Raw genomic sequence first — 24,235 nt, 5'->3', positions numbered from 1 at the left:
ATCTCAGGGTCCTAGGATCAAGTCCTAGGACTTGATCTGCTCAGCGGGGAGCCTGCATCCCTGTCTCTTTCTGCCTGCCTCTCTGCCTATTTCCGATTTCTCTCTCTGTCAAATAAATAAATAAAATCTTAAAAAAAAAAAAAAAGGAAGGAAGGAAGAAAAAGAATATCAGCCCCCAAGAGGGGAAGAATATTTCTCTGGTTTGTCCATTGTTGGGCTTCCAGTGCCCCAGCACACAGTAGTTACTTAATAATTTGAGTAAGTGAGGGGCGCCTGGCTGGCTCAGTTGGTTAAGTGTCTGCCTTCGGCTCAGGTCATGATCCCGAGGTCCTGGGATCGAGCCCTGCATCGGGCTCCCTGGTCAGTGGGAAGCCTGCTTCTCCCTCTCCAACTCCCCACCCCCCGCCCCGCTTGTGTTCCCTCTCTCACTGTCTCTCTGTCAAATAAGTAAATAAAATCTTTTTTTAAAAAATCGAGTAAGTGAGACAAGAAATAAGATAAAAATAAAGATCATGGGGCGCCTCCGTGGCTTAGTGGGTTAAAGCCTCTGCCTTCGTCTGGTGTTATGATCTCAGGGTCTTGGGATCGAGCCCTGCATCGGGCTCTCTGCTCAGCGGGGAGCCTGCTTCCTCCTCTCTCTCTGCCTGCCTCTCTGCCTACTTGTGATCTCTGTCTATCAAATAAATAAATAAAATCTTTAAATATATATATAGATAGATAGATAGATCATGCCAGATGGTGCTAAGTGCCAAGGAGAAAACTAAAGAGACAGTAGGTGGTGAGTTGGAGCAGAGGTTGACATTTTAAGTAAGAGGGTCTAGAGGCCACCTGAAAAGGTGACATTTGAGTAAAGACGGGAAGAAGGTGAGGGAGGTTCAATTCTTGCCGCCCCCATCAGACCTAGATGAGGACCACAGCCTTCTCTTGAGGACCACGTCCTTCCTGTCCACCCCTGGAATCTCAGCTCCACACCGGCACCTGGTACGTGGTAGGCGCCCTCCGAACGGAATTGGGGTGAGGGAAGGCATCAGGCACGAATGAGGCCAGCGGCCCCGTGCACTCACATCCTGCAGCAGCTTCTCCAGGTTCTCCTGCAATTCGTAGAAGTAGACGGTGGTGATGAGGCCGTCGCGGGACTTGGTCAGGCAGTCCCGGGCCAGCTCGATGATCTGGTGGTGGATGAAGCTGAGCACGCCGTCGGCCAGCGGCAGCACGCTGTCGGGTTCGTAGGCGCGGGCGAAGTCGCGCAGCTTCTCCTCCATCTGCGCGGTGGCCTGCGGGAGGGACAGAGGCGGGGCGGGGGTGCCGGCGCCGGGGGTGCGCCTGGAGGCTGTGGCAGCCAGGAGCCTGCGCTGCGCGCGCCGGCCACTAGGGGGCGCGCGGAGCTAAGGCGAGCGAGGGCTCCCGCCGCCCGGCCTCCCAGCGGCCGCCCCCCGCCCCGTCTCACCTTCGGGAATCTCTCCTTGTAGACATGGTTCATCATCACGATCTCGTTGTCGTAGGAAGAGGGGGAGCGCCCGGGGCTGCGGGGAGAGAAACCCATCCTGTCCAGCCCCCTGCTTCTGAAAACAGCCAGGCATCAGATCCCCTCCACCCCCAACCCCGGTAAAACCTCACCCATCGTGTTGCAACCCATTTAATCATGCGGACAGAGGTCTCGCAGTACACAGTCCCCCAGATCATCAACTTGGGTGAGGGTGGGGGGTGTTTGCCCACCTAAGGCTCCGCGAGCGAGGCCGCACGGCAGGAGAGCGGCGGCCACCATCTTCGTCAGTGATGCTCTCGGTGCTGCCAAAGTGTTTGGAGAGGAAGTGGAGCTCATCCACGGTGGGCTGGTAGGGCAGCTGGTGCAGGCGCTCCTGGGAGGAGCAGGAAGACTGGGGGGAGGAGCGGGGCCCGGGTCAGAGCCACCGCGGTCCCCCCACATCTCGCGACCCTGGGCTGGGATTCCTGGGGCTTGATGGGCCACTGGGCAGGGTCGGGATCAGGACCTGTTTTATGATCCTTGGATCCCAGGGTCCAGGTTGGGACTCCTGGAGACAGATAGGGGGACAGGGACAGACACAGATGAGAACTGTGACACTCACACAGATGTGGCCAGTGGGAGCCTGTTAAAACCTGAGTCAAGTCACATCCCTCCTCTGCTCAGAACCCTCCATGGCTCCCACCTTACTCAAGGAGGACGCTGAAGTCCTTCCCAGGACTCACAACATTTACAAGATTCAGTCCTGTCTCTCTGCCATCGCCTCCTTCCACTCTCCCCATCATTTACTCTGCTCCAGCTGCACAGTCCTCCTTGATGGTCTTTGAACAAGCCACAAACACCCCTGCCTCGGGGCCTTTGCACTAACTCTTCCCTCTGCCCGGAGCATATCTACTACTGATCACTTCTCCTTCACACCTTTGCTTAAATATCACCCCTCTGGGTGGCATTCATCCCTCTGAACACATATCCATCACTCGCTATCCCTGCCCTATCTTGTTTCTTCTTGCTACATTTATCTTCTGACTTACTATATCTTTATTACTAATTTTTATTGCTATCTGCTTGAGGCGAGGATCTTGGTTCTGCTTGGGCCCTAATCAGGGCCTGGCATACACAACAGACCCACAGATATCAGTGGAGAAAACAAGGATAGCCACTCATTTCTACAGGCAGAAGGATCTTTTGAATTATTACATTACTGGGGTACCTGGCTGGCTCAGTGGATTAAAGCCTCTGCCTTTGGCTCAGGTCATGATCCCAGAGTCCTGGGATCGAGCCCCGCATCAGGCTCTCTGCTCAGCAGGAAGCCTGCTTCCTCCTCCTCTCTCTCTGCCTGCCTCTCTGCCTACTTGTGATCTCTGTCTGTCAAATAAATAAATAAAATCTTAAAAAAAAAAAAAGAAATATTACATTACTCATTCCCCATCCCATCAGTTATCTACTAAAATAATTTCTTCAATGCACATAACCTATAATCTACAGAACCACAATCTCAAACAGCTCAGGCTGAAATTTTAGTATAATTTAATATACAGCAAAAAAGCCTTTGTATGGTTTCCCACCACATTAAGAATAAGATCCACTTCTTGGCCCTCGCTGAGAAGCCCCAGTACGACCAAGGGCACTTGCTGCCTGCCTCACTCCGGTTCCTCCACTTCCAACCCTGAGCACCAGCCACTCAGAGCTATTTTCAGCTTTCCAAAGGCAACAAGTTGTCTGTTGCCTCCGGGACTTAGCACATGCTGTTCCCTCATCCCCTTCCTGAAATACACTTCCTTTCCTTCTCCCACCTGCCAAATGCCTGCTGATCTTTTGTCTTGGCTTCAATTCCACCTCTTTCAGGAAGTCTTCCTTGACCTCCCCCGCAGCTAAATCAAGTCCCCCCCCCCCCACCACACTGCTATCACCTCGCCTGGTATTACTCCCAAAACAGCTCCAATCACCCCGTGTTGAGATGACTTCTTACTGATCTGTCTCCACTCGTGAGGGCCTCGACAGTCCATGGATCCTGGCCCAGCTTCTAGAGCCCACCCACCATATGACAGTGACATGTCTGCTGAACATCATACCAATAGATGGATGAGTGAACCAGAGACACAGGTAGAAAAAGGGGCAGGTGGAGAGAGAGAGACTTAGGGTAGCGCAGTGCAGAGCAAATGTGTTCTCAGTGAAGGCTGTGCCGACCTTGGTCAGCTGAGCCCCTTGGGCAAGCAGCCCAACACATGAGCCTGAATATCTTTATCTGTAAAATAAGTCGGTGATGAGTAGGACCCCCAAGAAGATATGTTGAGGGTGGAGAGCAGGGCTTTCGAGGGGACCTGTGACTTGCCAATAGATGGACCGGTGACACCTTGGAAAACAAGAGAAGCCCCAAGCTCTCCTTAAGGCCAGCCCGACTACTGGCCTGGGTGTGGGCCTCCAGGCTGGAGGGCTCCCTGGCAGCTCCCACCCACTCGCCCACCTGCCAACTCACCGAGACGGTGGAGCTGGGTGTGTTGGTGCCATAGCCAGACGAAGGAAGCGAAGCCAGAGACCAACGACGTCCATCCGCCCTGGAACCCAGCCGAGATGCTCAGAGGCTCCGAGGCCCCACTGGTCCCCCCACTCCTCAGGATGTGGTAGAAGCCACTGGCCACCACCGGGGTAGGGAATGGGAGGGGATATATCTGTGCTCCATCTGAGATTTCCAAAGGGCCTCAGAGCCAAGGGGGTAAAAAAGGAAGTCTTCCAGGCAGGTACCGGGGAATCTCAACAGTTACCCCCCATGAGAAAGCACTCAGAGTGAGACCACTTGAGTCTTCTCAGAGAAGAAAGGCCCCTCCCTCAAACACACACACACACACACACACCATCACTCTCATGGCCACAGGTACCAGTGTTACTGCGATGAGGGCGGTCAAGTTCACACACTGACAGTCACACACATTCACACAGGACTCTTCAACACACACACTCACACACACTCACTGTCCCATATATGGACCCAAATACCACACTTTCCTACATTTACTCCCCCCACGCATGCAAAATCAGATACACACTCACACCCAAACACATGTACTTAGAGACCCAGTACTCACACTCTGACACAAAGACACGCCACTCCCTCACGCCCATTCTAGACTTCCGTGTTCGCACAGACGCATTCAAGAACCCTCACGCACTCAGTCACACATTCGAACTCCCACACAGCCACACATTCATTCACACGCCCACCAGATTGCACACTCACAGGGAGACATTCATGGAAGGGCACGCTCCCTCACATATTCACACACGTTTAACAAGGTACAGATAAACCCTCACACCCAGGTCCACACCCATGTCCACATCCATGTTCACTGACGCACACCCCCATGGACACATGTGTAGGCACACGCTGCCTCACATTTGCACAGTCTCACAAATTCATACTCACACATCCACATCGGCACACGGATTGCACATCACGGGGACACGCACTCCCGAGCGCGAGACTCGTCCCTTATTCCTCCCTCCAGGGAGTGCCCTCCCACCCAGCCCAGGCAACTGCATCAGCCCCAATCTTAGAGCCATTTTCTGGCTCCCTATTGCCCTCAGCTGAATCCCACAGCCAAGGGGGTCTTCCCCCACCCACCCCAGGGAGCTATCCTCTGTCCCCCACAGTCCTGTGTGAGTCCCACACGACAGCCTTCACCAGCCTTTGACCCAGGTTTTCTGGAGTGCCACCCCAACTCAACCCCGAAGACAGAGACGGGGAGTCATTCACCTCTTATGCTCAATTCCCGGATCACAGCACGTGTTCAGACAACGTTTTTAGAATGAATAAAGTTCAAAGAAAAAGAGAGCCGCCCAAACATCCTGGTGACTCCCAGAAGTTTCTCCAAAACACATTGGATGAATCTTTCTGCTTCCCCCAATTTCGCCAAAAGCCCGAGGAAATTCATTAGCGACACTCCAGAAACCCTCAAAGACCCCAGTTAGGAAAACCCGAGATTCCTCCTCTTCGGCCCTCGAGAAATTGCCCCAGGTGCCCTTCCTCTTGTTGGAGACCGAGTCCCTCGGTGGGCATCATGCAGGCTGCGCTTGCGCACCTCATCTCCGCTCCCTGTCCTGTTGCTATGGTAACGCTCGGCCTGGAACTAGAGGCTAGGGAGACTGAGACCCTGGGCTCAGAGCGCAGGCGCTTTCTCTCCACTGCAAAGGAAGTCCCACTCCTCCTCTGATTCCGGATGGGCGGTTGGCCCCGCCTTCTCATAGGCCCCGCCCCTATGGCCAGGCGCTTATTCCCGCTGGGACGTGGGGGCACTCTGCGAGTCCCTCGGGCCCTGGCTCAGGTGCAATTACGCGGGGAACAGATGGTGGCCCAGACGATGGGTCGGGAGGATCCGGCCAGGGTTCTAGGGCCCTGGGGAGAGGGACTCACCTTCGGGAGGAGGCAAACGAGAAGTGGGCGGGGGTGTTGGGGGAGAAGTTGCGGGGACTGTCCAGAGGACTGCTACCTGTGGCGGAAAGAGGGGGATCTTAAGGCTTGGTGTGGGAGACAATCCCACCAGGCCTTCCAATCCTCAAAGAGGGTTGCAAACAATAGCTCCTCCCCTCTTTAGTCTAGTCACACCTTACATGAGTGGATCACGCCCCCTTAGCTGTGGTCCTGCCTCTCTAAGCTGTTTTGGTTACCAAGTCAGCCCAAACCCCCTCCAGTCCGGTTCCGTCTTCATCTGAGATGGCCTCGGTCCTCGGGTATGGTTCCTCCCTTCAGCCCCATCCCTTTTTCAATCTAGCCCCGTTTGGGCCTCTGCCCACCAATGCCGGTTCCTCAGCCGACTGACCAAGGCCACACAAAGATGGTCCCGCCCTTTGCCCAATCCGGGTCCTCCTCTGTCCAGACTGGGCCTAGTCCTGCGGCATGGACACACCCATTGCCTGTGCCCCCTCCCCTACCCTGTGGCCACGCCCCTAACCGGTGGCCACACCCCCTCCGGTCTGGTCCACACCCACCACCTGTCTCACCCAGGTGTCCAGGCAGTGGGGAGTGGGGTCGCGGCAGCGTGGGCGAAGTGCTGGTCAGGATGAGGCTTTTCCGGTTACTGGTGCGGCAGCTGCGGGGAAGGCGAGGCAAGGGGACCGGGCCAGAGCACAGCCCAGTGAGTTTGTGAACCCCACCTTCCCATCTCAGATCCCCATCTGTGTCCTATCTGTGGGTGCTTGGAGGTGCCTCCAGAAGATGGCTCAGAGGACATGCTAGAGGTCCCAGCATGTATGACCATGTGGGCACAGTGTCAGTCATGGAATAACAGACATGTTGCCCATGCAACACCATTAGAGATCCCGAGTGCCTGTGTGAGACTCTTTGGGGCTGCACATGACGTTCTCTGTATGTATCCACATGTGGTACCCAGGGTGTGAGCTCAGCACTGGGTTGGATTTATCTCATAAGATACAACCTGTACCTTCGTGCGTCTGTGTGACACAGTGTGTAATGCCACTTGTCCGTGGCTAGATGTGCCATCGTGGGCTGTACCCCATACGAGCATGATTTCTGCTACATGTGTCTACGGCTTTGTTCGGCATTCTAAGTCTATGTGATATCCTGTCCTTGTGTATGTGACATTCACCACGTGTAACCACGTATGGCATCTATTGTGTCCGAGTCTCATACCTTGTGATACTGGGCATGTTTGAACCTGCCACCATGTGTGGCGTTCCCTAAATTAGTCTCCCATGAGATAACGTGAGACACTGTGTCTCTCTATCTCTGCAAGATTCCCTGTGCCATGTATTCTGCATTCGTGTAATACCGCATGTGACATGCTGTGCTGTGACATTGTTAGGTGCATGGATGTCTTTGCCATACATATGTCTGTGTGCATCTTGGATGCCCAAATCGTGTGTGTGTGTGTGTGTGTGTGTATGTATCACCACGCATGTGACATGTTTCTGGATGTACACAGCACTGTACCTGTGGGCTTATTCGTCTGTGTGTGACACTGGTGGTCCCCCTGTGTGTCTGGGCATGACTCAGACCTATGGCCACTGCATGCGTGATGGCTCCAGGGTGTATCTGGGCCACTGGGGCTGTAGTGTGTGTATGTGTGTGACATCATGTCCTACGTGACGCTGTGTGTCACTATTTTCCTTATGAAGCTGTATTCTTGGTGGGGGTAGTTTGTGCTTTGATAAAGCCCCCCCTTCCCCTCTGCCCCTCAGGGTCCCAGCTTCTGAAGACGGAGCCCCCAGACCCTCCACTTCCCTCACCCCCCCCCCCACAGTGACAGAGCATATTAGCGAGGCCAGGAACACGCGGCATGGGGGGCGGGGGGGGGGGAAGCCAGGCTGCGGCTATTGTTCCGAGGGTGCCAAGTCCCCCCCCCTCCCCTTCTTCCCCTACCCCCACTGGGTTGCCGGAGCCCGCAGCGCCAGTAGACAAAGGCGCCGCAACCCCCCACCCCGCGCAGCCTCCTCCCCCCCACCCCGCGGCCGTCCTCTCCGGCATACAGTCCCCCCAGTCTCGGCCCACACAGTCCCCAATTCAGCCCCCTCCCCCATAGGAAGGAGCAGCACGGACACCTCTGGCGCTGCTGGACCGGGTGCAGCATCCCGGGCCCCGCCCTGCGGCAGCGGCCAAAGGGACGGCTTTGGTGGGGAGGGCCGGGTCAAGGTCTGAGGGATGGGGGGTTCTACCTCTTGGTGCGGCGGAACATACTGCCGCCAGGGAAGGAGGGCATCGAGAAATTGGAAAGCGCGGTCCAGAGAGAGTCAGACATGACCCGGCGGCGGCGACATGGTGGCAGGTGCGGCAGTGGCGGCGGCAGCGCGGGGAGCGAGCGCGCGGGGCGGAGGCTAGAGCCGCAGCGAGTAGGGGAGGGCGGGGGAAGGAAGGGCCGTGCCACTGCCGCCCGCCGGAAGGGGGCGCTCCTGTGCACCAGTGGGCCAGGCCCCGCCCGCGCGTGCCCCTGGCGCCCCCACCCGGGCTCGCGAAGGGACCGCCAGCCCTGTGCATCTTTCCCCAAGGCTCACCTGCTGCTTTTCCGGGGCAGAGGCAAATCCTTCTAGAAGGCAAAGGGGCAAAAGAATGAGGTCAGCGAGGACCAGCAGCTGCTGTCTGCAAACCCTGTCACCCCCTGGAGGAGCAAATGTTGGGTGGGACGAGCCCCTCATCAGCAGCCTCACCTGCACCCTTCCTTATCCCCGGAAAGCAGGGCTCTTTGGAGGAGAAGGTGCCAGAGTGATTTCTCTCCCGACCCCAGAGACCAGCCTGTACAAAGCCCCAAACAGGACTCCTGAGTTGACATCTCAATGTGCATTTGTGCAAGGAAATAAGAGCCTATTTGAAAATATTTCTTGAACGCCTCTTGTATGCCAGGCCCTGTCCTAGGCACTGTGGACACAGCAGCGAATGAGAGAAAAATTCCTGTCTTTTCGGGACTGCCATTTAGAGAAGGGAAGCATACAATACACAAGACTAATATAGAAGTGAACAAGCTAAGTTTAAGTATTCTTAAGTATCATGAATAAAACTAACATGATCTGAGGGGAAAATGCAAGGAGAAGGACAAGATGGTCAGAGGGCTGCTCTGGGGAAATGACCTTTAAGACAGTTGTTGAAAAAGTAAACGCCAGCCATGGAAGGATTTGTGGAAAGAGCATTCCAGATAAAGGGAACTGCAAAGGTCCCAAGGGAGACAGGAATGAACTTGGCATGCTCAAGCATGAAAGGTTGAATGAATGAATGACTCCACACCCCACCCCTAGGGTTCTATCCCACTCCCAGCCAGATTCAGTGTTGAAGGTGATGTAGTTAGGATGGCTCAAAAATAAAACTGGAAATGGGAATTAGATGATGGCCAAGAGGTCTTTTTGATCTGGTGTGATGATAATAATTGCTAAATATTAACTTTTTTTTTTAAAAGATTCTACCCATTTATTTGACAGAGATCACAAGCAGGCAGAGAGGTGGGGGCAGGGGTGGTCAGGCTACCTGCCAAGCAGAGAGCCTGATGCAGGGCTCAATCCCAGGACCCAGGGATCATGACCTGAGCCGAAGACAGAGGCTCAACCCACTGAGCCACCGAGGCGCCCCACTAAATATTAACAGTATGTGTCCACACCAGAGGAAGGTTGTGTTCTGTTTGTCAAGCACTCAGGAAGCCACTACAGGGATCAGAAGTTATGGAATTCGGTGCCCTTTCCCAGGAGAGCAGTGGGGAAAGGGAGTGTTACCTTCCAGTCTGTTTTCTGTCCACAGGCGAAAGTGAATAAAGGAGGTTGGGTGGAGCCACAGAAGGAAAGATTCTAGTGAGGTTTTCAAAAGCATTTTGGTGGGCACTCCAACATGGGTAAAATAAGGGACATTCTAGATCCTTTCTAGGATCTCTGACAGCAGAAAGCCCTGGGTTCAAATCCCTGCTTTGCCTCTTATAACCTTGGCAAATGACCTCCCAACAGTCCATTTCTCCTAGAGGATTCTGTGAACTGATTCAGGTGCCTGGCACCTTATCATGATGCCTGGTACACAGTAAGCACTCAATAAATATTAGGTCATAGGAACAGGAGTTATTGTGAATGGACATGCTCCATGAAAGAGGATGGGCCAAAGGGACCTCCCACTCCCATGTACAGAGGATACACATACGGTTGGAGTCAAAGAGAACGCTGTCCAGTTGGGCAGCCCTGCCTTCCTGAGCCACGGATGACCAGAAATCCATTCCAGGTTTTCCCTCTGTTTTTGCAGGATCAGTTTGAATGAGCCTCGGCTGGCCGGCTGGGCGGGACGACCGCAATGGCCCAAGCGAAATCTAGACCTGGATTTTCCGGCCACGGAGCCCAGGATTCCAGATCCGGGTACACTCAGCCTTCGAGGGTGAGCCCCTGAGGTTCCTTTAAACACCTCCCGGAGAAGTCCTGGAACCTAGCTCCATTTGCTAGCGCCCCTAAACATCCTAGAGTCTAAGAAAAGGGCAAACTGGAGCTGTAGAGGATTTGGATCCTCAGCGTCAGAGTAAAGAGACGCCACCTCCATCACGAGCTGCAGAGCCGCTCAGCCAAGCGGATTCTGCTTCTCCCTGGGATTGATGGACGGCTCTGTGGACAGGGCTTTCGAACTCAGGATGCTGTAAGTATATACGATCCCACCTGCACACAGTTGGGGGCCCTCGGGCGCTCCGCAGTTGTGGAACAGCTCCTAAAGGGTTGCATCAGTGTGTGAGGATGTATCCAAGGCAGTGAAGTGGTTAACCCTGCCAGAGGGGAAGGGGTAGGGGCAGGACTCCGGAGGGTAGCCTGGCCCAGAGGATGCCTCAGGAAGGAAGGGTGGGGGAGTGGGCGGATCCCGGGCTGGGGGCGGAGACTTGAGGAAGAGATGGAAGGCCCGCGTGGCGCTGAGCCAATGGGAGTCGGCGCCGGCCTGGAGGGCGGGAACACACCCCTCTGCTGGCCCCGCCCCTTTCCGCCCTTTTCCAGGGGACCCGACCGCGCGGACCCAGACTGGCTGCTTCAGCACCTGCTTTGGCTTTGCCGCTGCTCCTTCCCTTTTGTCAGAACCTCTTCTCCCACTAAGATGTCAGAACCTCTTCTCCCCAGCACTAAGATGAGGTGGGAATCCTGAGGAGATTTCGAGAGCCCAAGGCTCTTAGATGGAGCCATCTGGGTGAAAGCAAATTAGTTTCCCAACCCGGGTCTGGCTCCCGCATCATGCAGACTACCTGGGAAGTCCTTCCTATGATCTGATTCAGATTTTTCCTGCTGCAATGACCGATCAGTTAACCTTGGTCTCCAACCTCAGGGATAGTGTGGGTTAGAGGAGTCCTGAAATGGACATGGCCCTGGGGGAGGGTTTGAATCTTCCCCTTTTTTTCAAGCGCCAGGCTAGGTATGTAGCTTGAGTCTGGGGCCACCTAGGCTTTATCTAAACTCTCCCAGATTATTTAGCGTGGGTCTGAGCTCCAAGAAGCCTCACAAGGACCAGACCCCAGACAGGCCTTGGGATGAAGCTTTGATCAGTTTCCTTGCTGGGGTCAATTTAAGAGCAACATCGAACCTTCCTATTAACCCTTAGAAGCGCACGAGGAAGATAGTAGAGGAGGACCCTTTTCAGCCTGAGTCCCCACCCATCTTGAAGGTGGCAGTTCCTGCGGCCTGGATTTCCCCACACTCCACAATCCTCAGTGTCCCACTCTGTGCAGTGGACTCACTCCCGCGCCTGCGCAGCCTAGAGACCAGTATCTTCTAAGGCTGCAAGGAGCTAAAAATCGCTCCCGCCCACCCACAAGCTGGGCTGGACTTGAGGATCTCGAGGCGGACGGGCGGGGGGGGGGCGGGGGGGCTGATGGGTAGTGAAAGGAGGGGGAATGAAGAGTGAGGAGGGAGGCTGTCTAGGGTGTCTGTCCAATTAGGGCAGTAGGAAGAATCCTGGTGGCCCGGCTGATGCATGGAGGTCGCAGGGGTTCCCCACGCCTCAGAAAGGGGTTCCTAGGGTAGTAAGGGGAGACGCTGCAGCATAAACATGTTTACGGCCTCTGCAGCGCCGGTGGCCCCGAGGGGCGCGAGCCCTGGGGCAATAACTTTGCTCTGCGGCCCCTCACCCCTAGCCTGGCGTTGCGCCAGGGCGATGACTTCGGTCCCAGCCCCCTCCGGAGGAGGAGGACCAGGTGCCCCTCAGGGCTATCCTCGAGGGGGAGCGCTAGGCTGCACCCCTCCGTCAGCTCCCTGGATCCCCGGGCGGCGCCTGAGGGGCGGGGTCGCCAGCGCGGCGGGACGCGCGGCTACCGTGTTCCCCTCCGGTAGCATCCCGAGGCCAGGGGAGGGGGCGGCCGGGCCGGCCCGGGCGCAAGTTCTCCCGCCCCCTGCCGGGCCCCGCCTCAGGGCGCCGACCCCTTCCCCACCACCCGCGACCCGGGCCGCCACGTACCTGCAGCCTCCGGCGGCGGATCAGGCCCGAATCGTCCATGGCGGCGGCGGCTTCGGCCCCGGGGAGGGAGGAGGGAGGTGGCGGCAGCGGCGGCGGCGGGAGGAGGGAAGAGGGAGGGAGTGAGAAGCCGCGGGGACCGCGGCGGCGGCGGCGGCGGCGGCGGCGGCTGGGGGGGTTGAGGGGTGGCGGGGGCGGAGCAAAGTGGGGCGGACCCGGCGCCGTCACTGCGTCTGGGCGCCCGAGCCTGGCCTCGGCCAAGGCTGCCCGCGCGGCGGGGTGGGAGGGGGCAAGCGAGGGAGGAGCTTCCCTATGTCCCCAAGGGAGTCAACCTACGGAGATACCCCTATAAGTAGAGCCACCCCAGGGGAGAGACATGCCCATGGGTAGACCTCCAACCCAAGAAACACCCAAGGGAGACATTCTCACTAAAATTATTCCTTATGCGGATACTCACCCCTCCCCGCAGCGACCCCCTCAGGGAGACACATTCCCACGGGTTGATAGTCTCCACCGGAGGTCCTCTTCAATCAGAAACTCCCCCCTCACCCTGAAAATCATTCCTAAGGCAGATGGTCTCTGAAAGGTAGCGCTTCCTCTCAAAGCCCCCTGCCGCCCCCAAGAAGAGACACTTCCGCAGAGAAAAATCCCCACGGGTGACATTTTCCTTGGAGAGCCTGGTAAAGATACCCCCAAAGAAAGACCCCCTAAAAACCATATTCTCTGTGGGAAATTGTTCCCACCCACGAGACCCTCACATCCTGAGGAGATACATTCTTACAGAGTTGACATTTGCATTGAGGACACCCATCCTCAAGGGAGTTGTTCCCACAGACAAACATTTTGCCTGCATATACCGCCCCCCCTTCCCAATCAGAGCCTTCTCGGGGAACGCAGCAGCCCCTCTAACGACCCCCTCCCTCACCGTCAGGATTAAGTAGTCAGGTCAGGCTGGGCTGTATTTATAGGACCGATTAGTGGTAGTTTGGGAGGGGGGGCAGCTGACGCGATTTTCACACACACACACCCGCAGTGTTCCTATAGCTGAGACCAAGCCGACCATGCTTCCCAGAGTTGGTATGGAAAGCATCGGTGACCTCCCCACTCTAGGCATTAGGGGACAGGGTGGGGAGGGGGCGACGGAAAGCCCTGGAGGGCGCGGTCACTGGGCGGGAGCGACCCCTGCCGGCCAATGAGTGCGACGACAAGGTCTGGGTCCAGGTGTTCCCCAGACATTTGTTTCCTCCTCTCTGAGCCTTTGCCTGAGTTATCTCAGTGTTTCTCTCTGTCTGTTTGTCGGCACGTTTGTTTGCCATCCCGCTAAGTCTGTTCTTCGCACTTCTCTGTCAAAGTCCCAGACTCCGCTCTTGTCGCCCCTTCTAAAGCAAGCTGTCTCGGGAGCTCTCCGTGGTGCTGATCTCACGCGCTCCTGTCCGCGGTGCTGAATTCCGAGGGCAGGTTTGGGGGCTGAGGTCGGGGGAGAGGATGTGTTGGCAGGAGGCACAGTCCAAAGACTGGACAGATATGACACACGAGCACCCTGGACTACCCAAACTGGACTAGGGGAAGGCTAGATCCATTAGGTCTTTGTTGCTGATGCCTATAGGACATCACTGTGTGGGTACCCCTGGAGGGGCCAGGAGATAGGGTCTTCTGATTCGTTAATTTACTCAACAAGTACTGAGCACCTACTGTGTACAAAGTAGTGTTTTGAGATCTAGGAGTTCCTCAGTGAAAGAGACAAAACAAAAACTCTGCATTAGCCTGAGAAGGGAGAGAGAATTGTGGTAGTGGTCATTGCTCACAAAAACACATACATATGCACACACTACAAGCACAGGTACACACACACACACTGCAAAAATACACACAAACACGAACATACCAACACATGCTCAGGAAACAGACTCACATACACATAGTCACACACTGCAAATATGTACTCCTCAAAAATACACAAACATACACATTCTCAGCAAAAACAGACTCACACACAAACACACACATACACGTTTCCAAATATGCACTTAGCAAACTCAGACACACTGAATCGTATGCAAACACAAAAACACAGAATACAGACAGATAATCAGCAAACACAGGCACACACAAATACATATACACATAAACTCATGCTCTGCAAAGACACACACATGCAAGCACCTACTGAGAAAACAGACATACACACACTCAGCAAATGCAGACACACACAAGTAACATGTACACTCAACAGACACAAGCACACACACATAATACAAAAACCAAGAGAAGCTCAGCTACACACAAACTCTCATTCAACACACAGACACAGTATCCTATCCGCACAACACATGGACACACATATACACTCACATACACACTACAGGACTGCTCTTCTCGCCAGGGTCTCCCGCTAGAATGTAAGTTCTCAGAAGGTGAATTTTTTAGAAGATTTTATTTGAGCACCTGGGTGGTTCCATTGGTTAAATAACTGCCTTCCATTCAGGTCATGATCCCAGAGTCTTGGGATTGAGTCCTGCATCAGGCTCCCAGCTCCACTGGGAGTCTGCTTCTCCTTCTGATCTTTTCCCCTCTCATGTTATCTCTCTCATATAAATAAATAAAATCTTTTTTAAAAAATTAAGGGGCGCCTGGGTGGCTCAGTGGGTTAAGCCGCTGCCTTCGGCTCAGGTCATGATCTCAGGGTCCTGGGATCGAGTCCCGCATCGGGCTCTCTGCTCAGCAGGGAGCCTGCTTCCTCCTCTCTCCTCTCTCTATCTCTCTGCCTGCCTCTCTGCCTACGTGTAATCTCTGTCTGTCAAATAAAATTAAAAAAAAAACTTTAAAAATAAATAAATAAATAAATAAATAAATAAATAAAATATTTTTTAAAAAATTAAGGGGCGCCTGGGTGGCTCAGTGGGTTAAAACCTCTGCCTTTGGCTCAGGTCATGATCCCAGCATCCTGGGATCGAGCCCAGCGCTGGGCTCTCTGCTCAGCGGGGCGCCTGCTTCCCTTCCTCTCTCTGCCTGCCTCTCTGCCTACTTGTGATCTCTGTCTGTCAAATAAATAAAATCTTTTAAAAAAAGATTTTTAATAAATAAAATCTTTTAAAAATCTTTTTTTAAAAGATTTTATTTATTTATTTGTCAGAGAGAGAGTGAGTGCACACAAGTGGGGAGTGGCAGGCAGAGGGAGAAGCAGGATCCCTGCTGAGTAAGGAGCCTTATGCAGGACTTGATCCCAGAACCCTGGCATCATGATCTGAGCCAAAAACAGATGCTTAACTGACTGAACCACCCAGGCATCCCAAGGTTGAGGTTTTCATTTCTTGATCACTACGGCATCCCCTGAACCTGACACACAATAGGTGCTCCATAAACATTTGTTGAATGAATGGATGAATTGAGAAAATGTTTGCAAAAAACCCACATTCACAGAAACTGCAGAGGAACACACACACACACACACACACACACACACACACACACGTTTCAGATACAGACACACCCTCTCCACACAGGTCAATACCCCCTTGTTCACTAATGGACACCATTCATGGTCAACAGCATTTATCCACTGACTCATCCACAGTATTCTCACAGGATGGCCATCCTGACCGTACATACCCCCCTCACATTTATTATATCTTACCCAATTGGACACACTTGGCTTGGAACACATAAAGACTTCCTCACCCAGATTTTGAATACACACACACACACACACACACACACACATATACAACCAGTCAACGAAGAGACACACATACTATACCCTCACACAACAAACATACACTCTCTCCACACACACAGCCATACAAACACACTTTCATCCAACACACATACACATAGAGTTTAAGCCATCATCTCAACATAAAGGTCAATGCAAAGATATATACAACGCAGTCCCAGGTCCCCTGGCCTTTGGTCAGTTGGAGCAGGGGGTGGAGCGATGGGAAACTCCTCCTCTGCATCAAACCACACCCCTTTGGCCACCGCTCTTTCCTGCACTTGACCCTGCGGTGTCTCAGCAGCGTCCTAGACACCCGTCCAGTTAACAGGTGAGGGGTGGCCAGAGGGGACAGAGGAGGGGAGGGAGTTGTCTTGTCTCCACAGACCCTCAGCTTCCCCTACCGTACAGCTTTAGTACCCCAGCGGCAAAACTAGAGTCCTGCCACAGTCAAGCTTGGCTCCGAAGGACCAGCCCTGGTAGCAGCCCCTAAGCCGATTGTGGGCCGAGAGAAGGTGACCATGAGAGGGACCAGCACGGATCAAGAGGGAGGGAGGAGACTGGGCAGAAGAGAGAGAGAGGAATTACTGGACAGAAGAGAGAGAGAGAAAAAGCTGGGGAGTCCCCTTAGTTCTGAAGACAGAGGGGATCACCTAAGGGCCAACAGGGTGGGAGACCCTGCTTGGTGTGAGGGGGAGGGGCACCACGGTCCAACTAGAGGAGGGGGCCCTTGGGCCTAAAGGGAGGGGACATGAGTCTGATGGGTGAGAAGGGACTCCTGGGTCAGAGGCAGGACTTGATGATCCCCTGGGATTTGAAGGTTCTTGATCATTGCCTCCCCATCAACTGCTCATTCTCTGCTCTCCCTGGCACTGTCTCCTGGGTTGGCATCAGGAGGGTACAACCCTGAGCTCCCGGATAGAGTCAGCCAAACCTTACCCCATACCCCAGCTGATTCTTGTCTCAGGTGGACATGGCCTGCAGGGGTCACACTCGACCCAAGGGCCTGACCTGGGCCCTAGGACTGACCCTGGCTTGGATCCTGCTGGGAGCCTGTGGAGGAAGCCGCCCACTCCCAGCTATGTCCCGGAGACACCACAGGCTGGCAGCCGATCTTGGCACAAGCCAGCTGCACCTTGCAGGTGAGCACTCCAGACCCTGCCTAACCGCCAACACCTAAGAAATCCCATTTCACCATAGCAATACCAGAATCTCCTTATGAGAGGGGCTTGGGGTGACCCATGTGTGGGGGAAGATGGGGAGCCAGGGCTTGTGCTAAAGAATAGTAGTTAAAGGGGCACCTGGATGGTGCAGTCAGTTAAGCTTCTGCCTTCAGCTCAGGTCATGATCCCAGGGTCCTGCTTCTCCCTCCCCATCTGCCTGCCATTCCCCCTGTTTGTGCTCTCTCTCTGTATGTCAAATAAATAAACAAAATCTTTTTTTTTAAGATTTTATTTATTTATTTGACAGAGATCACAAGCAGGCAGAGAGGCAGGCAGAGAGAGGAGGAAGCAGGCCCCCCGCTGAGCAGAGAGCCCGATGCAGGGCTCGATCCCAGGATTCTGAGATCATGACCTGAGCCGAAGGCAGCGGCTTAACCCACTGAGCCACCCAGGCGCCCCTAAACAAAATCTTTAAAAAAAAAAAAAAAAGAATGGTAGTGGGGCACCTGTGTAGCTCAGTCCTTAAGTGTCTGCCTTCGGCTCAGGTCATGATTCCAGCATCCTGGGATCTAGCTCCTCATCGGGCTCCCTGCTCAGCGGGGAGCCTGTTTCTCCTTCTCCAGCTTCCTCCTGCTTGTGTTCCCTCTCTCGATACCTCCCTCTGTCATAAACAAATAAAAATCTAAAAAAAAAAAAAAAAAAGGAATGTTCGTTAGAGTGCACAGATTCTGGAGTCAGATTTCCTGGATTCAAATCCCAAACCCAGGTCTACCACTTCATAAGTGGTTGATTCTGAGCAAGTCACTTACCTCTCTGGGCTTCTTGTAGACCCTTAAAAAGGGGGCGGGGGTGGGGAATAGACCTATCTCATAGGGGTATTGTAAAGCGGTATATGTAAGTATATGAAAACATACCATTATCAGGGACATAATTAAGCTGATTATGATAAACTATTATTATTAGTCGAAATTGCATTTGTGTCCCAAGAGAACTGTCTTTATTTAAGTTTAATGTATGGGCGGCACTGACGTAACTGGGGTTATGTTCAGGGGACCCCCATGCCTTGCTTCCCCAATCCTGAGGATACAAGATCCTAACTCACAGGAGTCCCCTTCTCCATGCTCCTATTGTCCTATTGTCAGAGATGGACACACCAGAGGCACTGGACCCTGGGATGGCCCCAGAACGCTGTGGGGACCCGAGCCCCGGGTGAGTACGGTACTAGCCAGTCTTTCCTTGTGTTCATTGCTCCAGTTAACCCTGCCAGGGACTACCGCCCCTGCGCATCCTGACCCAAATGATCCTATCTTTCCCGATGTTCAGGTGCGAATCCTTTCTGGGACATCTCCAAGTTGCCCTCCACAGTCGCTTCCGCCTGCTGTTACTGGGAGCACGCCAGGCACAGCCGCTCTGTTCCGAGCTCTGCGATGTCTGGTATGGGAGGCGGGGCGCGAGGGGCGTGTCCTATGGTTTGGGCGGGACCAAAGGCCGGTTGGGCAGTTTGCTAGGCCTAGTGTTTGAAGGGGTGTGGCCTGCCTCCCACAAGACCACGGTCTAAATTGGAGGCCTCGAGTTTAGAGGCCAGGTGGAAAGGGGCGGGGCCTGTAAAGGACTTGGCTTTTGAGGTTGGCGGTACGTAGGCGAGACCTTTCAGAGACCTGGGCTTTTAAGGGGCGAGGCCTCCTGATAGAAAAGAGACGCTAAGAAGGTGGGGAATGCAAGGGGCTGGCCGAAGTCTGTTGGGGTGAGGTCAGCTGTGCCAGGGCCCGTGGAGAATGTAGGGCAGGGTGATCTGGGGGCGGGACATACACGGAGCGAAGACTTGGAGGGCTGGAAACCCGCTAGGACACGACTGCGGAGACTTTACCCACTTTCTCTCTACACACCATCCACAGGTTTGCCACATGTGAAAGCGATATTATTTGCGGCTCGACTTGGCTCCCGATCCTAGAAAAGAGGGGCTGTGAGCCTGGCTGCCCTACCTATGAGCAGGTGAGCTTGAGATAGAGGTGCGGGAGAAAGACCTCCACTTACTATGTTCTATCTTAAGCCGCCTAGGCCCCAGGGTCCTGACTGACACTCCCAAGGCCCCTGCTCCCACCCTTCCCCCGTCCGCACCACAACCTCCATAATGCGATAAGTCTGTAAGCTCTGGATTTGGCCTCCCCAAGGGGCCGTCTCTGCTCTAGGCCCATCCACAATTCCCGGTGGAAGACCCAGAAGCTCAGATCACCTTCCCTAAGGCCTCAGCCTTAATCTGGCCCTCCCCCACCCCAACCATGGGACCCAGTAAAAATAACTCGCCCTCCCAGGACTCGGTTCCTGTTATGGCCCCGCCCCCACACTCTCCGTAGGACCCAAAGCGGGTACTTGCCCACCCCTAGACCGCACCTCTACACTGGCCCCTACTTGCAAAGTCCGGGATTTTCCTTTTCCAAGGCCATGCCCCTCAGCCCTCCCTCCCCTCAGCCCGAAGGCCACGCCCCCAGAGTACCTGGACTCCGCCCACTCGGACCCTAAGTCCACCCCCTCCCCCAGACCTTCGCTGACGGGGCGGAACTTTGCCGCTCGGTTCTGGGCTACGCGATGCCGGTGGCAGCTCCTCGTGCCGGTCACTGCATCAACATTTCCACCTCGGTACTGCCGGGTTCCAGACAGGAAGGGAAGGCCCGAGAAATCACCTTCCTGCGTTCCCGCCGCTCACGCACCTGGATCCTGGATGCCGCGGGCAGCGGGAGTGGCAGTGGAAGCGGCAGCGGCCCCTAGGGGGCGCCGGGCCTTGGATGGGAAGTGGGAATCCCTTCCCCCGACCCGGCCCCTCAAGATACCCAAAGCTCCACCTCTCTCCCGCTCAGCCTTCTAGTTTCCAGAGTCCTGTCTCTCCTTCCTGGAGTCCCAGAGACTCGCTCTTCTCCAGGTGACTAGACCAAAGAATCCAATTCTAGCTCATCTTCCCCTCTCCTCCCTGAATAAAGTCTCCAACCAGAGCACTGTGATGTGGCTGCTTCTTGGGGAACTAGGTGGCAAAATAGCAGGCAGAAAGTGATCGGTGTCTAACTTCAGATCCTCAGGTCCCACAGTTAGCAAGTGATACACACCAGCATGTAAATGACAGCCTGTATTCTGAGCACTTTCACAACTCGGAATAGCCAGGTGTCAGAAATGGAGAGGGGTCCAAAAGAGGGGCTGACAAGGGTAAGAGCTATGCTCCCCACTGTGTGCCATTAGGCCCGTGAGGAAGCTCCTTGACTTGTATAGACCTCAAGACAGACTTCATGGCCCTCCCCTCTGATAGGCCGACCCAGCAGTTGCTGGCATGATCTCCCCATCATTATTTCTTCCTCCCTTTTCTTCCAAATTCCAGTTCCCCACGTAAGACAAAGAACTTGACTCAGATTTCAAATTTGGGATGTAAGTGCTACTCCTGATCCTGCTCTTATCCAAAAGCCTTAGGACAGCCCATTTCCTCACCAGGGAAACAGGGGCAATGTGCCTTTTAGTTCTATTCAATAGAATAATATTGATGGATGGCTCCTGTACCCAGACACAGAATGGATCAGGTCCATTCTCTGTGCTCAGGCAAGGTGGAAATGCGTAAGAGAAGAGCCTCACTGGGAGAATAGCAGAGAGGCCTCTTTCAACTGCAAGAGACAAACTCAGTTCAAAGCACCTTTAGCCATCAGTGAGAAGTTTCAGGAATGGCTATATCTAGGTCCTTAAATGATGTTAGGAATCTACTTGTATCTTTCTCTCTCTCTCTCTTTCTAAAAGATTTTATTTATTTATTTGACAGACAGAGGTCACAAGTAGGCAGAGAGGAAGGCAGGGTGAGGAAGGGAGAAGCAGGCTTCCCGCTGAGCAGAGAGCCCGATGTGGGGGCTCAATCCCAGAACCTTGAGATCATGACCTGAGTCAAAGGCAGAGGCTTAAGCCACTGGGCCACCCAGGCACCCCTTTATCTTTCTCTTGACTATACTTCTGGACAGAATCTCCTCGCAACAGCAAAGATGGGACCAGCAACTACATGATTCCATGGTTAAAATAGGCCTATTTCTCTGTAAAGCCAGCAACATTTCCAGTGCTGGCACTCAGTGACCCTGCCTCAGCATGAGCTCATCACCAAACCAATCACTGTCCCCAGAGGAAAGCTGTGCTCTCGCTGGCCTCATGTGGGTTATGGGCTTGTGCCTGAAGGCCCAAAGTAGGGTCAGTTCCATCTGAACTGCATGGACTTAGCATGGTGGAGAGCTGCTCCCAAAGGAAAATCAGGTGCTGGGACCCGAAGGGAAAGGAGTGCTGGGGAGGGAATCAAGATATATGGGCCAGAGAGAGGTGGCTATGACCTGACTCTGGAGTAGGTCCACCTGGGTTCACATCCCAGTTCTACCAGTTACTCATGCCACAACTTTGTGAATGTTCCCCAGTCACTCTGTTTCTTTATCAAAGGGGGAGAATCGTTCCTTTCCTAGGGTTGTTGGGATTAAATTAATTAAATTAAAATTAATTAAATGAGCGAATGCAAATTGTTCTGGTTATACATTGCTGTGTAGCAACTCCAAACTTAGTGGTAGAAAACAACAATCATTCTTTCTGGTTTTTTTTTTTAAGATTTTATTTATTTATTTGACAGAAATCACAAGGAGGCAGATAGGCAGGCAAAGACAGAAGGGGAAGCAGAGAGAGAGGCAGGCAGAGAGAGAGGGGGAGGCTTATCTACTTTCTTCCTTGAATGCTTATCCTTGTCACAATAATAGAGTATATAGCAGCAAGAGTGATAACAGATGATGTCTACATTTATTGGGTATTAATTATGTGCCAGGCACTTCCTAAATATTTTATGTGACCTCCCTCCCATGAGGAGGTGGAGTCTAGATGCTTCCCCTTAAATACAAGCCAGCTCTAGTGACACATCAGCAAACAGAGGGCAGACGATGCTGGTTTCCAAGGCTAGGGAGTCAGAGAGGAGACTGCTTCAACCAGACTTGGAACTCTTGTCCTTGGAGCCCAGATGCCATACTGTGCGGAAGCCCAAGCCACAGGGACAGGCAACGTGTAGCAATTCTGGTCAGTAGCCCCAGCTGAGATTCAAGGCAAGAGTCAGTGCCAACCACTGGATGTGTGAATGAAGACGCCTTTAAGTGGATTCCTGGCCCCAGCCAGCATTTAGGTGAACCAGAACCATCCTCAGAACTCAGAAAGAAGGGCACCTGGGTGGCTCAGTGGGTTAAATCTTGGCCTTCGGTTCAGGTCATGATCTCAGGGTCCTGGATGGAGCCCCGAATCGGGCTCTCTGCTCAGCAGGGAGCCTACTTCTCCTTCTCACTCTGACGCTCCCCCTGCTTGTGCTCTCTCGTTCTCTGGCAAAATAAAATCTTTCAAAAAAAAAAAATCACATTTGCAAATTACATCTTTAGGTTGCTGACTAGCTTCTGCTTATGGCCAGCTGTGAAGAAAGGGGGAGAGTTGATCTTGTTCTGGTAAATTCCATCAGCAGTCAGAAGAGCCTATAAATTCAAGATAAACTGTAATTATAACAATTTGGGAGGGGAAAAAAATGGAAATCCAAAACTGAAAGCCCAAATGTGTGAAAGCATACATTTACAAATTTACAGCACGGAAAAGGACAGGGCAGAATTATTAATGGACTCTGGATGGGTAAACATTTTGCAACTGCAGTGATAATCAGAGGCTGTGGATTGAATAGAAGGATCCCCTCAGGTGGGAAAACAGGGAGGCCACGGATCCCCCCCCCCCAAGGTCTGCCTTCACTATCCCCGCCCTCAGGCGAGCCCTCTTCCCCCTCCTGTTCTGTTCCACCCCTCACCCTTCAGATCGCCATTCAGCTCCTCCAGCTCTAGAAGTCAGGGCTGCCATCCCCACCATGCACTCCTGAGGTCCCCTGGACCTCGGTGCATACTCAGAGACCTTTTGTAGCTGGGTCAGTGCTGGCTCCCTGGTGACCAGCACGGGACCTCCGGGACCTCCATGGAGTGGAGAGGGAACCAGTTATGGGGCTGAATTGTGTCCCACTTCCCAAATTCATGTCCTAACCCCAGTACCTCAGAATGTGATTATATTTGGATAGAGTCTTTAAAGAGTAATTAAAGTAAACTCACGTCATACCGATGGGCCATAATCCAATTACTGGAGTCCTTAAAAGAGGAGATTAGGGGCACCGTAGGAGATTCAGTCGGTTAAGCCTCTGCCTTCAGCTCAGGTCATGATCTCAGGGTCCTGGGATCGAGCCCCATGTTGGGCTCCAGCCCTATGTTGGGCTCCCTGCTCAGCAGGGAACCTGCTTCTCCCTCTCCCTGGGCCCCTCCCCACCACTCATGCTCTCTCTCTCAAATAAAGAAGGAGGAGGAGAAAGAGAAATGGATACAGACATGTACAAAGGAAAAGATCTTGTGAAACACAGGGAGAAGATGGCCATCTACAAACCAAGGGAAGAGGCCTCAGAAGGAATCAACCCTGAGATGCCTCGGTTAAGTATCTGCCTTCAGCTCAGGTCATGATCCTGGGGTCCTGGGATCAAGCTCCGTATTGGGCTCCTTGCTCAGCAGGGAGTCTGCTTCTCCCCTTCCCTCCTGTTCGTGCTCTCCTTGCTACATCTCAAATAAATCTTTTTCTTTTTAGATTTTATTTATTTATTTATTTGACAGAGGGAGATCACAAGTGGGCAGAGAGGCAGGCAGAGAGAGAGCGGAGGAAGCAGGCTCCCTGCTGAGCAGAGAGCCTGATGCAGGACTCGATCCCAGGACCCTGGGATCATGACCTGAGCCGAAGTCAGGGGCTTAACCCACTGAGCCACCCAGGAGCCCAATAAATAATCTTAAAAAAAAAAAAAAAAAAGATGAGGGAATGAAGTGGTGGGGGGGGGGGCTACTGGGTCTCTTCCACCTCCAGGTACCAGTCCTTTTTTTTTTTTTTTTAAGATTATTTACTTGTCAGAGAGATAGAGAACACAAGCAGGGGGAGCTGCAGGCAGA

The 24,235-nt window shown here is 53.5% G+C and overlaps 2 protein-coding genes across 5 annotated transcripts in view; one reads left to right on the top strand and one right to left on the bottom strand.

Moving 5' to 3' along the window:
- MAST1 (microtubule associated serine/threonine kinase 1) overlaps positions 1-12,482 on the bottom strand; it is a 32,353-nt gene extending 19,871 nt beyond the window's left edge. For 2 of the 4 annotated variants that reach the window (XM_032312371.1, XM_032312395.1), the window contains exons 1-7: positions 8,150-8,330; positions 6,479-6,567; positions 5,892-5,967; positions 3,960-4,038; positions 1,717-1,877; positions 1,448-1,523; positions 1,065-1,274 (exon numbers count right to left, since the gene is read on the bottom strand). In XM_032312371.1, the coding sequence (XP_032168262.1) occupies positions 1,065-1,274; positions 1,448-1,523; positions 1,717-1,877; positions 3,960-4,038; positions 5,892-5,967; positions 6,479-6,567; positions 8,150-8,232 (774 nt within the window). In that variant the 5' untranslated portion in view covers positions 8,233-8,330. Of the gene's footprint in view, positions 1-1,064; positions 1,275-1,447; positions 1,524-1,716; positions 1,878-3,959; positions 4,039-5,891; positions 5,968-6,478; positions 6,568-8,149; positions 8,331-8,485; positions 8,518-12,374 lie in introns of those variants that run through there. The other 2 variants (XM_032312380.1, XM_032312387.1) reach the window with 2 other exon arrangements.
- Positions 5,654-20,233, top strand: RTBDN (retbindin). The gene is made up of 8 exons (XM_032312543.1): positions 5,654-5,802; positions 10,200-10,580; positions 10,928-11,059; positions 17,035-17,225; positions 18,389-18,455; positions 18,570-18,680; positions 19,142-19,238; positions 19,785-20,233. The coding sequence occupies exons 4-8, from the start codon at positions 17,057-17,059 to the stop codon at positions 20,010-20,012; spliced, it is 672 nt and encodes a 223-aa protein (XP_032168434.1). The 5' UTR covers positions 5,654-5,802; positions 10,200-10,580; positions 10,928-11,059; positions 17,035-17,056; the 3' UTR covers positions 20,013-20,233.
- Positions 20,234-24,235: the final 4,002 nt, after the last annotated feature.

The sequence above is a fragment of the Mustela erminea genome, chromosome 1 (genome assembly GCF_009829155.1).
Source record: "Mustela erminea isolate mMusErm1 chromosome 1, mMusErm1.Pri, whole genome shotgun sequence".
NCBI classification, from domain to species: domain Eukaryota; kingdom Metazoa; phylum Chordata; class Mammalia; order Carnivora; family Mustelidae; genus Mustela; species Mustela erminea.
The sequence above is the reverse complement of the archived record's forward strand: the minus strand, read 5'-3'. Positions and strand labels throughout refer to the sequence as shown.

Coding starts and splice junctions, on each gene's coding strand:
- RTBDN (XM_032312543.1), top strand. CDS start 17,057: ATGGCCTGCAGGGGTCACACTCGACCCAAGGGCCTGACCTGGGCCCTA. Junction 17,226..18,388: donor AAGCCAGCTGCACCTTGCAG/GTGAGCACTCCA, acceptor TCCTATTGTCAG/AGATGGACACACCAGAGGCA. Junction 19,239..19,784: donor GCTGCCCTACCTATGAGCAG/GTGAGCTTGAGA, acceptor CCCCTCCCCCAG/ACCTTCGCTGACGGGGCGGA.